The following is a 15,595-nucleotide window of genomic DNA, read 5'->3' as shown; positions in this document are numbered from 1 at the left end:
ACTACAAACCACCAGTCTGTATAATGGGAGACTCTCATAGTCACACTGACTGACTACAAACCACCAGTCTGTATAATGGGAGACTCACATAGTCACACTGACTGACTACAAACCACCAGTCTGTATAATGGGAGACTCTCATAGTCACACTGACTGACTACAAACCACCAGTCTGTATAATGGGAGACTCACATAGTCACACTGACTGACTACAAACCACCAGTCTGTATAATGGGAGACTCTCATAGTCACACTGACTGACTACAAACCACCAGTCTGTATAATGGGAGACTCTCATAGTCACACTGACTGACTACAAACCACCAGTCTGTATAATGGGAGGGAGACTCTCAGTCTGTATAATGGGAGACTCTCATAGTCACACTGACTGACTACAAACCACCAGTCTGTATAATGGGAGACTCTCATAGTCACACTGACTGACTACAAACCACCAGTCTGTATAATGGGAGACTCTCATAGTCACACTGACTGACTACAAACCACCAGTCTGTATAATGGGAGACTCTCACTAGTCACCAGTCTGACTGACTACAAACCACCAGTCTGTATAATGGGAGACTCTCATAGTCACACTGACTGACTACAAACCACCAGTCTGTATAATGGGAGACTCTCATAGTCACACTGACTGACTACAAACCACCAGTCTGTATAATGGGAGACTCACATAGTCACACTGACTGACTACAAACCACCAGTCTGTATAATGGGAGACTCACATAGTCACACTGACTGACTACAAACCACCAGTCTGTATAATGGGAGACTCACATAGTCACACTGACTGACTACAAACCACCAGTCTGTATAATGGGAGACTCTCATAGTCACACTGACTGACTACAAACCACCAGTCTGTATAATGGGAGACTCTCATAGTCACACTGACTGACTACAAACCACCAGTCTGTATAATGGGAGACTCTCATAGTCACACTGACTGACTACAAACCACCAGTCTGTATAATGGGAGACTCTCATAGTCACACTGACTGACTACAAACCACCAGTCTGTATAATGGGAGACTCACATAGTCACACTGACTGACTACAAACCACCAGTCTGTATAATGGGAGACTCTCATAGTCACACTGACTGACTACAAACCACCAGTCTGTATAATGGGAGACTCACATAGTCACACTGACTGACTACAAACCACCAGTCTGTATAATGAGGAGACTGGGAGACTCACATAGTCACACTGACTGACTACAAACCACCAGTCATGGGAGTCAGTCACACTGACTGACTACAAACCACCAGTCTGTATAATGGGAGACTCACATAGTCACACTGACTGACTACAAACCACCAGTCTGTATAATGGGAGACTCTCATAGTCACACTGACTGACTACAAACCACCAGTCTGTATAATGGGAGACTCACATAGTCACACTGACTGACTACAAACCACCAGTCTGTATAATGGACTGACTACAAACCACCAGTCTGAGACTACAAACCACCAGTCATAGTCACACTGACTGACTACAAACCACCAGTCTGTATAATGGGAGACTCAGTCATAGTCACACTGACTGACTACAAACCACCAGTCTGTATAATGGGAGACTCACATAGTCACACTGACTGACTACAAACCACCAGTCTGTATAATGGGAGACTCTCATAGTCACACTGACTGACTACAAACCACCAGTCTGTATAATGGGAGACTCACATAGTCACACTGACTGACTACAAACCACCAGTCTGTATAATGGAGGGAGACTCAGTCATGGGAGTCACACTGACTGACTACAAACCACCAGTCTGTATAATGGGAGACTCACATAGTCACACTGACTGACTACAAACCACCAGTCTGTATAATGGGAGACTCACATAGTCACACTGACTGACTACAAACCACCAGTCTGTATAATGGGAGACTCACATAGTCACACTGACTGACTACAAACCACCAGTCTGTATAATGGGAGACTCACATAGTCACACTGACTGACTACAAACCACCAGTCTGTATAATGGGAGACTCACATAGTCACACTGACTGACTACAAACCACCAGTCTGTATAATGGGAGACTCACATAGTCACACTGACTGACTACAAACCACCAGTCTGTATAATGGGAGACTCAGTCATGGGAGTCACACTGACTGACTACAAACCACCAGTCTGTATAATGGGAGACTCTCATAGTCACACTGACTGACTACAAACCACCAGTCTGTATAATGGGAGACTCACATAGTCACACTGACTGACTACAAACCACCAGTCTGTATAATGGGAGACACTGTCACACTGACTGACACAAACCACCAGTCTGTATAATGGGAGACTCACATAGTCACACTGACTGACTACAAACCACCAGACTCAAACCACCAGTCTGTATAATGGGAGGTCACACTGACTGACTACAAACCACCAGTCTGTATAATGGGAGACTCACACTCACTGACTGACTACAAACCACCAGTCTGTATAATGGGAGACTCACATAGTCACACTGACTGACTACAAACCACCAGTCTGTATAATGGGAGACTCACATAGTCACACTGACTGACTACAAACCACCAGTCTGTATAATGGGAGACTCACATAGTCACACTGACTGACTACAAACCACCAGTCTGTATAATGGGAGACTCACATAGTCACACTGACTGACTACAAACCACCAGTCTGTATAATGGGAGACTCACATAGTCACACTGACTGACTACAAACCACCAGTCTGTATAATGGGAGACTCACACAGTCACACTGACTGACTACAAACCACCAGTCTGTATAATGGGAGACTCACACAGTCACACTGACTGACTACAAACCACCAGTCTGTATAATGGGAGACTCACATAGTCACACTGACTGACTACAAACCACCAGTCTGTATAATGGGAGACTCACACAGTCACACTGACTGACTACAAACCACCAGTCTGTATAATGTAGGAGACTCACATAGTCACACTGACTACAAACCACCAGTCTGTATAATGGGAGACTCACATAGTCACACTGACTGACTACAAACCACCAGTCTGTATAATGGGAGACTCACACAGTCACACTGACTGACTACAAACCACCAGTCTGTATAATGGGAGACTCACATAGTCACACTGACTGACTACAAACCACCAGTCTGTATAATGGGAGACTCACATAGTCACACTGACTGACTACAAACCACCAGTCTGTATAATGGGAGACTCACATAGTCACACTGACTGACTACAAACCACCAGTCTGTATAATGGGAGACTCACATAGTCACACTGACTGACTACAAACCACCAGTCTGTATAATGGGAGACTCACATAGTCACACTGACTGACTACAAACCACCAGTCTGTATAATGGGAGACTCACATAGTCACACTGACTGACTACAAACCACCAGTCTGTATAATGGGAGACTCTCATAGTCACACTGACTGACTACAAACCACCAGTCTGTATAATGGGAGACTCTCATAGTCACACTGACTGACTACAAACCACCAGTCTGTATAATGGGAGACTCACACAGTCACACTGACTGACTACAAACCACCAGTCTGTATAATGGGAGACTCACATAGTCACACTGACTGACTACAAACCACCAGTCTGTATAATGGGAGACTCACATAGTCACACTGACTGACTACAAACCACCAGTCTGTATAATGGGAGACTCACATAGTCACACTGACTGACTACAAACCACCAGTCTGTATAATGGGAGACTCACATAGTCTCACTGACTGACTACAAACCACCAGTCTGTATAATGGGAGATAGTCACATAGTCACACTGACTAGTCACACTGACACAAACCACCAGTCTGTATAATGGGAGACTCACATAGTCACACTGACTGACTACAAACCACCAGTCTGTATAATGGGAGACTCACATAGTCACACTGACTGCTACAAACCACCAGTCTGTATAATGGGAGACTCACATAGTCACACTGACTGACTACAAACCACCAGTCTGTATAATGGGAGACTCACATAGTCACACTGACTGACTACAAACCACCAGTCTGTATAATGGGAGACTCACATAGTCACACTGACTGACTACAAACCACCAGTCTGTATATAGATGGGAGACCAGTCTCACATAGTCACACTGACTGACTACAAACCACCACAAACCACCAGTCTGTATAATGGGAGACTCACATAGTCACACTGACTGACTACAAACCACCAGTCTGTATAATGGGAGACTCACATAGTCACACTGACTGACTACAAACCACCAGTCTGTATAATGGGAGACTCTCATAGTCACACTGACTGACTACAAACCACCAGTCTGTATAATGGGAGACTCTCATAGTCACACTGACTGACTACAAACCACCAGTCTGTATAATGGGAGACTCACAGTCACACTGTCTACAAACACTGACTGACTGACTACAAACCACCAGTCTGTATAATGGGAGACTCACACAGTCACACTGACTGACTACAAACCACCAGTCTGTATAATGGGAGACTACAAACCACCAGTCATAGTCACACTGACTGACTACAAACCACCAGTCTGTATAATGGGAGACTCACATAGTCACACTGACTGACTACAAACCACCAGTCTGTATAATGGGAGACTCAGTCATAGTCACACTGACTGACTACAAACCACCAGTCTGTATAATGGGAGACTCACATAGTCACACTGACTGACTACAAACCACCAGTCTGTATAATGGGAGACTCACATAGTCACACTGACTGACTACAAACCACCAGTCTGTATAATGGGAGACTCACTGACTACAAACCACCAGTCACACTGACTGACTACAAACCACCAGTCTGTATAATGGGAGACTCACATAGTCACACTGACTGACTACAAACCACCAGTCTGTATAATGGGAGACTGACTACAAACCACCAGTCACATAGTCACCACTGACTGACTACAAACCACAAACCACCAGTCTGTATAATGGGAGACTCACATAGTCACACTGACTGACTACAAACCACCAGTCTGTATAATGGGAGACTCACATAGTCACACTGACTGACTACAAACCACCAGTCTGTATAATGGGAGACTCAAACCACCAGTCACACTGACTGACTACAAACCACCAGTCTGTATAATGGGAGACTCACATAGTCACACTGACTGACTACAAACCACCAGTCTGTATAATGGGAGACTCACATAGTCACACTGACTGACTACAAACCACCAGTCTGTATAATGGGAGACTCACATAGTCACACTGACTGACTACAAACCACCAGTCTGTATAATGGGAGACTCACACAGTCACACTGACTGACTACAAACCACCAGTCTGTATAATGGGAGGGAGACTCACACAGTCACACTGACTGACTACAAACCACCAGTCTGTATAATGGGAGACTCACACAGTCACACTGACTGACTACAAACCACCAGTCTGTATAATGGGAGACTCACATGAGTCACCAGTCTGACTGACTACAAACCACCAGTCTGTATAATGGGAGACTCACATAGTCACACTGACTGACTGACTACAAACCACCAGTCTGTATAATGGGAGGGAGACTCTGTATAATGGGAGACACAGTCACACTGACTGACTACAAACCACCAGTCTGTATAATGTAGGAGACTCACATAGTCACACTGACTACAAACCACCAGTCTGTATAATGGGAGACTCACATAGTCACACTGACTGACTACAAACCACCAGTCTGTATAATGGGAGACTCACATAGTCACACTGACTGACTACAAACCACCAGTCTGTATAATGGGAGACTCACATAGTCACACTGACTACAAACCACCAGTCTGTATAATGGGAGGGAGACTCACATAGTCACACTGACTGACTACAAACCACCAGTCTGTATAATGGGAGACTCACATAGTCACACTGACTGACTACAAACCACCAGTCTGTATAATGGGAGACTCACATAGTCACACTGACTACAAACCACCAGTCTGTATAATGGGAGACTCACATAGTCACACTGACTGACTACAAACCACCAGTCTGTATAATGGGAGACTCACACAGTCACACTGACTGACTACAAACCACCAGTCTGTATAATGGGAGACTCACATAGTCACACTGACTGACTACAAACCACCAGTCTGTATAATGGGAGACTCACATAGTCACACTGACTGACTACAAACCACCAGTCTGTATAATAGGAGACTCACACAGTCACACTGACTGACTACAAACCACCAGTCTGTATAATGGGAGACTCACACAGTCACACTGACTGACTACTGACTACAAACCACCAGTCTGTATAATGGGAGACTCTATAATGGGAGACTCACATAGTCACACTGACTGACTACAAACCACCAGTCTGTATAATGGGAGACTCACATAGTCACACTGACTGACTACAAACCACCAGTCTGTATAATGGGAGACTCACACAGTCACACTGACTGACTACAAACCACCAGTCTGTATAATGTAGGAGACTCACATAGTCACACTGACTACAAACCACCAGTCTGTATAATGGGAGACTCACATAGTCACACTGACTGACTACAAACCACCAGTCTGTATAATGGGAGACTCACACAGTCACACTGACTGACTACGAACCACCAGTCTGTATAATGGGAGACTCACATAGTCACACTGACTACAAACCACCAGTCTGTATAATGGGAGACTCACATAGTCACACTGACTACAAACCACCAGTCTGTATAATGGGAGACTCACATAGTCACACTGACTGACTACAAACCACCAGTCTGTATAATGGGAGACTCACACAGTCACACTGACTGACTACAAACCACCAGTCTGTATAATGGGAGACTCACATAGTCACACTGACTGACTACAAACCACCAGTCTGTATAATGGGAGACTCACATAGTCACACTGACTGACTACAAACCACCAGTCTGTATAATGGGAGACTCACACAGTCACACTGACTGACTACAAACCACCAGTCTGTATAATGGGAGACTCACACAGTCACACTGACTGACTACAAACCACCAGTCTGTATAATGGGAGACTCTCATAGTCACACTGTATAATGGGAGACTCACACTGACTGACTACAAACCACCAGTCTGTATAATGGGAGACTCACATAGTCACACTGACTGACTACAAACCACCAGTCTGTATAATGGGAGACTCACACAGTCACACTGACTGACTACAAACCACCAGTCTGTATAATGTAGGAGACTCACATAGTCACACTGACTACAAACCACCAGTCTGTATAATGGGAGACTCACATAGTCACACTGACTGACTACAAACCACCAGTCTGTATAATGGGAGACTCACACAGTCACACTGACTGACTACAAACCACCAGTCTGTATAATGGGAGACTCACATAGTCACACTGACTACAAACCACCAGTCTGTATAATGGGAGACTCACATAGTCACACTGACTGACTACAAACCACCAGTCTGTATAATGGGAGACTCACATAGTCACACTGACTGACTACAAACCACCAGTCTGTATAATGGGAGACTCACATAGTCACACTGACTACAAACCACCAGTCTGTATAATGGGAGACTCACATAGTCACACTGACTGACTACAAACCACCAGTCTGTATAATGGGAGACTCACATAGTCACACTGACTGACTACAAACCACCAGTCTGTATAATGGGAGACTCACATAGTCACACTGACTACAAACCACCAGTCTGTATAATGGGAGACTCACATAGTCACACTGACTGACTACAAACCACCAGTCTGTATAATGGGAGACTCACACAGTCACACTGACTGACTACAAACCACCAGTCTGTATAATGGGAGACTCACATAGTCACACTGACTGACTACAAACCACCAGTCTGTATAATGGGAGACTCACATAGTCACACTGACTGACTACAAACCACCAGTCTGTATAATGGGAGACTCACATAGTCACACTGACTGACTACAAACCACCAGTCTGTATAATGGGAGACTCACACAGTCACACTGACTGACTACAAACCACCAGTCTGTATAATGGGAGACTCTCATAGTCACACTGACTGACTACAAACCACCAGTCTGTATAATGGGAGACTCACATAGTCACACTGACTGACTACAAACCACCAGTCTGTATAATGGGAGACTCACACAGTCACACTGACTGACTACAAACCACCAGTCTGTATAATGTAGGAGACTCACATAGTCACACTGACTACAAACCACCAGTCTGTATAATGGGAGACTCACATAGTCACACTGACTGACTACAAACCACCAGTCTGTATAATGGGAGACTCACACAGTCACACTGACTGACTACGAACCACCAGTCTGTATAATGGGAGACTCACATAGTCACACTGACTACAAACCACCAGTCTGTATAATGGGAGACTCACATAGTCACACTGACTGACTACAAACCACCAGTCTGTATAATGGGAGACTCACATAGTCACACTGACTGACTACAAACCACCAGTCTGTATAATGGGAGACTCACATAGTCACACTGACTACAAACCACCAGTCTGTATAATGGGAGACTCACATAGTCACACTGACTGACTACAAACCACCAGTCTGTATAATGGGAGACTCACATAGTCACACTGACTGACTACAAACCACCAGTCTGCCAGAGAGGATTTTAGCACTGCCATTTTAGTAGCCCTGTCACATCGAGAGAGAGAGAGAGAGAGAGAGAGACAGAGATGTAATTTAGTCTCTCTCTCTTCATTATCACCTTGAATCCTCTGCAGAGCGATGAGGCAGACTTTTAATATATCAGCTTTTTTTTGTTGTAAAGGTTTTAAAGTTCATAATTACATATTTGAAGCCAGGTGCATGCAATCAGTGGGTTGGAGAGCTGACAACAGAAAAGAGGATGGTGTACCTCTAGGTACCCCTAAACATTGTAAGCTGGATGAGCCATGCAGTGTAGAAGCATGATAAGAGAGAAATTATGAACCATAGAGAGAGGAGGAGGAGGAGGAGAGGGTGTGTGTAGGTGTAGGTTATAGAAGGAGGAGGAGGAGGCGGAGAGGGTGTGTGTAGGTTATAGAGAGAGGAGGAGGAGGAGAGGGTGTGTGTAGGTTATAGAGAGAGGAGGAGGAGAGGGTGTGTGTAGGTTATAGAGAGAGGAGGAGGAGAGGATGTGTGTAGGTGTAGGTTATAGAGAGAGGAGGAGGAGGAGGAGGAGAGGGTGTGTGTAGGTTATAGAGAGAGGAGGAGGAGGAGAGGGTGTGTGTAGGTTATAGAGAGAGGAGGAGGAGAGGGTGTGTGTAGGTTATAGAGAGAGGAGGAGGAGAGGATGTGTGTAGGTGTAGGTTATAGAGAGAGGAGGAGGAGGAGGAGGAGAGGGTGTGTGTAGGTTATACAGAGAGGAGGAGGAGAGGGTGTGTGTAGGTGTAGGTTATAGAGAGAGGAGGAGGAATAGGAGGAGAGGGTGTGTGTAGGTTATAGAGAGAGGAGGAGGAGGAGAGGGTGTGTGTAGGTTATAGAGAGAGGAGGAGGAGAGGGTGTGTGTAGGTTATAGAGAGAGGAGGAGGAGAGGGTGTGTGTAGGTGTAGGTTATAGAGAGAGGAGGAGGAGGAGGAGGAGAGGGTGTGTGTAGGTATAGGTTATAGAGAGAGAGGAGGAGGAGAGGGTGTGTGTAGGTTATAGAGAGAGGAGGAGGAGGAGAGGGTGTGTGTAGGTTATAGAGAGAGGAGGAGGAGAGGGTGTGTGTAGGTGTAGGTTATAGAGAGAGGAGGAGGAGAGGGTGTGTGTAGGTATAGGTTATAGAGAGAGAGGAGGAGGAGAGGGCATGTGTAGGTGTAGGTTATAGAGGGAGGAGGAGGAGGAGGAGAGGGTGTGTGTAGGTTATAGAGAGAGGAGGAGTAGAGGGTGTGTGTAGGTTATAGAAAGAGGAGGAGGAGGAGGAGAGGGTGTGTGTAGGTTGTAGAGAGAGGAGGAGGAGGAGAGGGTGTGTGTAGGTTATAGAGAGAGGAGGAGTAGAGGGTGTGTGTAGGTTATAGAAAGAGGAGGAGGAGGAGGAGGAGAGGGTGTGTGTAGGTTATAGAGAGAGGAGAAGGAGGAGAGGGTGTGTGTAGGTTATAGAGAGAGGAGGAGGAGGGTGGGAGGAGGAGGCCTCTCCTTAGAGGGTGTGTGTAGGTGTAGGTTGCTTCTTATTATTCTGGCGGGGCGATGGCTGAGGTAGAGCTGGGGCCAACGTTCAGACTCGGATTGATTAAACAGCGGGGGTTTGGATGTGGGGAGGGAAGATGTGGGAAGGGGGGCTGGAGTCTGCTGGCAATCCTTCAGACGCTCATGGAGAGACGGAGAGAAGGAAGGATGGACAGCCCCCTCGAAGTCCTCCAAAACTCGTCTACACCCCTCTGTCAGCACCCTTTCTCCAACGTATTCATACAAAAACAGACACACCGGCTCTGTTCCAAGGTTGTTTCTAGTATATCATTTAGTATTCAGCATGCCTTTTAAATGGTATGCTAGTGTGGATATTGAAACAGAGCCTACAGTATGCTTGTACCATTTGGGCCGCACCCAACATAGCCTCTGCAGTGCCTGATGGTTAGTGTAGTGCAACACTGAATTCCTAGTTAAGTTCTACCAGGTTGAGTGAATATGTGTTTACTTTGAAAATGTGGTTGATGTCTGTATGTGCAATGGTTCTTAATGCCTGGATGATTAAGGAATTACAGTCTGTGGTTTAAGCACAGTGCTTGGACGGACTCACAACACCAGAGCCCTGCTTAAAGATGGGTTTAGAAGTAAGTTACTTCCTTGGTTAAATACTGTGGTGACGCCAGTGTGAAAACTCTCCAAACCATTGGTGAGCTACACCGTTATGTTATTAACCGGCCACAGCGCGTGGCGACGCCGAGGAAGGGTTGTTTGGCCTAGCGGAGCACAGTCAGGGTTAGAAACAAGGCATTTGGGATGTGGAGATGAAGAAAACGGTCAATGTTTCTCAGAATGACCAGACAACAAAGCTGAAGTCACTGCATGAACCTATCCTCAGATCAGTATCTCAGCGGAGTTTGGTGGGTTCCTAACAGGACAGATAGCATCATCATTAGCAATTAGCTTGCTCTTATTAGTTGCTTGTCTGTGAGGCATGTGCATCCCCTCCAAAACACTAGGCCTTCACAGGACCAGGTTATGGGCCAAATCTAGACCCCAAAAGCCTAGCTAGTCAGACTAGCACATTTAGACTTCCCTCAGGCCCCCATCCCTCCACTGTACCTATGTGACAGAGATCAGAGGACAGTGTTCATCTTTATGTTCCCTGTGTGCCTCTACTCCTCGCCTCTCCTGTGCCCCCTACTCCCAGTGGACTCATCTCCTCCCTTTGTGCTGCTGGAAGTTGACTCCCCCAACACTCCCTGTCCTTGGGACACTTTCCACTGAGAATGGATTCGGCACGCCGCCTACACCAGCCCGGCACAGTAGCAACATTAACATCATCTGTGTTGTGTGCAGTCCAGAGACTTTTCATTTGTTTTGAGTGCCTATATTGATTTTCGTATGTCTCGTGTTATTCCACTGAAGGCTTATTCTCCCCCCTCCCCCTCCCGACCAAAAGTTCGAAAATTAAATGAAATGACCAAGATAAGAAGGTCTGGTTGGTTACTTTAATTTCTTTTCATTGCGGTTAATCAGGGTGGATATAAATTATGTATTTGGAGAATCACATGAAGACCAGTAACCTTGTGTGGTTGGTATAATACAGTCCAGTGGTCCGGCCACTACAGGTTGACATTTAGAATCATATCACCACATCTTCTCTGGTGCCAGGATAACTGATGATGCAGACGATTCCAGTAATAGCATCGATGATGATGTCAATTATGCAGAGGAGGCAGATAGCCTTTCTGATGATAATGCAGATGGGGATGATGATGATGATGATTATATTAGCACTAATTTCTGTCCCTATGTCTGTCTCTATAGTTGCTTCTGGAGCATCTGGAGTGCCTGGTGTCCAGGCATGAGCGGTCACTACGTATGACCGTGGTCAAGCGGCAGGCCCAGTCCCCCTCAGGCGTGTCCAGTGAGGTGGAGGTCCTCAAAGCACTCAAGTCCCTGTTCGAGCACCACAAAGCTCTAGACGAGAAGGTAAGACCATACATTAGACATGTATTCTATAGAATCTGCACGGTACCTATTCCTTTTTGCTGAGTGGAAGAATGGATTATACACGCAGATAGAGATTCTACAATTGATTGTATAGTATATTTGACTGATGACAGTATGGAGAGGCTTTGCAAACGCAGTGCCATCCTGGTATTGAATATTCTTTGTTTTGGCACAAGTCACCACCACAACCGCCTGCCCTCCCACTGGCCCCAGCTCCAGCATCTGCCCTCCCACTGGCCCCAGCCCCAGCCTCTGCCCTCCCACTGGCCCCAGCCCCAGCCTCTGCCCTCCCACTGGCCCCAGCCCCAGCCCCAGCCCTCCCACTGGCCCCAGCCCCAGCCCCAGCCTCTGCCCTCCCACTGGCCCCAGCCCCAGCCTCTGCCCTCACACTGGCCCCAGCCCCAGCCCAGCCCCAGCCTCTGCCCTCCCACTGGCCCCAGCCCCAGCCTCTGCCCTCCCACTGGCCCCAGCCCCAGCCTCTGCCCTCCCACTGGCCCCAGCCCCAGCCCCAGCCTCTGCCCTCCCACTGGCCCCAGCCCCAGCCTCTGCCCTCACACTGGCCCCAGCCCCAGCCTCTGCCCTCCCATTGGCCCCAGCCTCTGCCCTCCCACTGGCCCCAGCCCCAGCCTCTGCCCTCCCACTGGCCCCAGCCCCAGCCCCAGCCCCAGCCTCTGCCCTCCCACTGGCCCCAGCCCCAGCCTCTGCCCTCCCACTGGCCCCAGCCCCAGCCTCTGCTCTGCCTCAGGCCTGTTGATTGATGGCCTCAGCCCTCTGTAAGAGTCCAGCCGGCTGCTGTAATCTATTCAACCCTCCACAACAGACCCTATCATTTATAACGCGTCTCTCCAGGCCGCTGGACTAGGGAATAAAATCTGTTTTTGATTCACGGGATGTTTTCTGCCCTGCGACGATCTGTCTGTGTGTTGCTGGGCTGTCCGGAGGAGGGGAGGGGAGGGAGGGGGATGACTGCCCTGTAATCCAGGCTAGGAGCCTCCTCATAATATAATAATAATAATATATGCCATTTAGCAGACGCTTTTATCCAAAGCGACTTACAATCATGTGTGCATACATTCACGTATGGGTGGAGGGGAGGATCGAACCCACTACCCTGGCGTTACAAGCGATGCTCTACCAACTGAGCTACAGAAGGACCACCGAGATGCCTCAGAGATGCCTTGATCCTAGCGGGCCACAGCCCCGGTCATGAAGCACCACAGAGCTCACCAGTAAATGCTCCATCAGTAGCATGACAAATACCTCAACATGGTGCATAGAGGAAGGCAGAGGAAGTCGTACATTCACCCCCTTTGAGGAGAGGGGAGGAGGGGAGAAGAGGAGGAGGGATGGGGAGGAGCGGAGAAGAGGAGGAGGGATGGGAAGGAGGAGAGAAGAGGAGGAGGGATGGGAAGGAGGAGAGAAGAGGAGGAGGGATGGGGAGGAGGGGAGAGGAGGAGGAGGGATGGGAAGGAGGAGAGAAGAGGAGGAGGGATGGGGAGGAGGGGAGAAGAGGAGGAGGGATGGGGAGGAGGGATGGGGAGGTGGGGAGAAGAGGAGGAGGGATGGGAAGGAGGGGAGAAGAGGAGGAGGGATGGGGAGGAGGGGAGAAGAGGAGGAGGGATGGGGAGGAGGAGAGAAGAGGAGGTGGGATGGGATGGGAAGGAGGAGAGAAGAGGAGGAGGGATGGGGAGGAGGAGAGAAGAGGAGGAGGGATGGGGAGGAGGGATGGGGAGGTGGGGAGAAGAGGAGGAGGGATGGGAAGGAGGGGAGAAGAGGAGGAGGGATGGGGAGGAGGGGAGAAGAGGAGGAGGGATGGGGAGGAGGAGAAGAAGAGGAGGAGGGATGGGAAGGGAAGGAGGAGAGAAGAGGAGGAGGGATGGGGAGGAGGGGAGAAGAGGAGGAGGGATGGGGAGGAGGGGGGGATGGGGAGGAGGGGAGAAGAGGAGGAGGGATGGGAAGGAGGGGAGAAGAGGAGGAGGGATGGGGAGGAGGGGTGAAGAGGCGGAGGGATGGGGAGGAGGGGAGAAGAGGAGGAGGGATGGGAGGAGGGGAGAAGAGGAGGAGGGATGGGGAGGGGGGGGAGAAGAGGGGGAGGGATGGGAAGGAGGAGAGAAGAGGAGGAGGGATGGGGAGGAGGGGAGAAGAGGAGGAGGGATGGGGAGGAGGGGAGAAGAGGAGGAGGGATGGGGAGGAGGGGAGAGGAGGGGGGAGGGGGAGGAGGGGAGAGGAGGAGGAGGGATGGGGAGGAGGGATTGTCTTAAGATGGAGGAGGGGAGAGGAGAGAGGGGAGAGGAGGAGGGATGGCGAGGAGGGGAGAAGAGGAGGAGGGATGGGGAGGAGCGGAGAAGAGGAGGAGGGATGGGGAGGAGGAGAGAAGAGGAGGAGGGATGGGGAGGAGGGGAGAGGAGGAGGAGGAGGGATGGGGAGGAGGGATGGCGAGGAGGGGAGAGGAGGAGGGATGGGGGGGGAGGGAGAGGAGGAGGGATGGGGAGGAGGGAGAGGAGGAGGGATGGGGAGGAGGGGAGAGGAGGAGGGATGGGGAGGAGGGGAGAGGAGGAGGGATGGGGAGGAGGGGAGAAGAGGAGGGAGAATAGTGGAAGGAGGGGAGAGAGAGGAGGGATGGCGAGGAGGGGAGAGGAGGAGGGATGGCGAGGAGGGGAGAGGAGGAGGGATGGGGAGGAGGGGAGAGGAGGAGGGATGGGGAGGAGGGGAGAGGAGGAGGGATGGGGAGGAGGGGAGAGGAGGAGGGATGGGGAGGAGGGGAGAGGAGGAGGGATGGGGAGGAGGGGAGAAGAGGAGGGATGGCGAGGAGGGGAGAGGAGGAGGGATGGGGAGGAGGGGAGAAGAGGAGGAGGGCTTCAAGGCCAAGACAAAGGGTTACTGTTGGGCTGAAGGCTGAGGGAGAGAGGGAAGAGCTGCTTGGTCTATCCAGGGAACACGGTATATCATGTCAACCCCGGGCTGAGGTGGGATGGTGGGTTGGTGGGGAGAGATAAATAGACATATCTCACTGTTGTCTCCAACACTATCCATGCTATTTATCTGAGAGCTCAAAACCACATGTCTACTGCCATTAACTGCTAGAGCAGAGCTCCATCGTAAGGTCCTACCAGAGGTTGTGTACAGTAACACACTCATGGCGGGTTGTTGTGTTTTGTTTTCCTCAGGTGAGGGAGAGACTGCGGGTGTCGCTAGAAAGGGTCTCTGCATTGGAGGAGGAGCTAACATCAGCCAACCAGGAGGTGAGAAATGTGTCACAGCATCATTTCCACAGTGCTGACTGAGACGTCTGTTCTCTTCATTTCATCAGCCTTAGACAGGAATTTGTTCATGTTTTAGTCAACTTTCAAAGTAGTTTGATGATGACAGTTCTACTTAGGAGGACTCCTATTCAGGGGCTAGTCATTCTGTCTTAAGATGGAGTGCGATGGGGTGAAGTATGGCGTTGAC

General features: G+C 49.0%; 1 protein-coding gene across 1 annotated transcript in view; it reads left to right on the top strand.

Annotated features, from left to right (window-relative positions):
* Positions 1 to 15,595, top strand: part of LOC118379888 (liprin-alpha-2-like) — a 392,202-nt gene that overhangs the window by 307,813 nt on the left and 68,794 nt on the right. The window contains exons 4-5 of the mRNA XM_052492410.1: positions 11,960 to 12,124; positions 15,313 to 15,387. Coding sequence (XP_052348370.1) covers positions 11,960 to 12,124; positions 15,313 to 15,387 — 240 coding nt within the window. The remainder of the gene's footprint in view (positions 1 to 11,959; positions 12,125 to 15,312; positions 15,388 to 15,595) is intronic.

The sequence above is a fragment of the Oncorhynchus keta genome, chromosome 33, assembly GCF_023373465.1.
Source record: "Oncorhynchus keta strain PuntledgeMale-10-30-2019 chromosome 33, Oket_V2, whole genome shotgun sequence".
NCBI classification, from domain to species: domain Eukaryota; kingdom Metazoa; phylum Chordata; class Actinopteri; order Salmoniformes; family Salmonidae; genus Oncorhynchus; species Oncorhynchus keta.
Note: the sequence above shows the minus strand (reverse complement) of the source record. Positions and strands in the feature narration are given on the sequence as shown.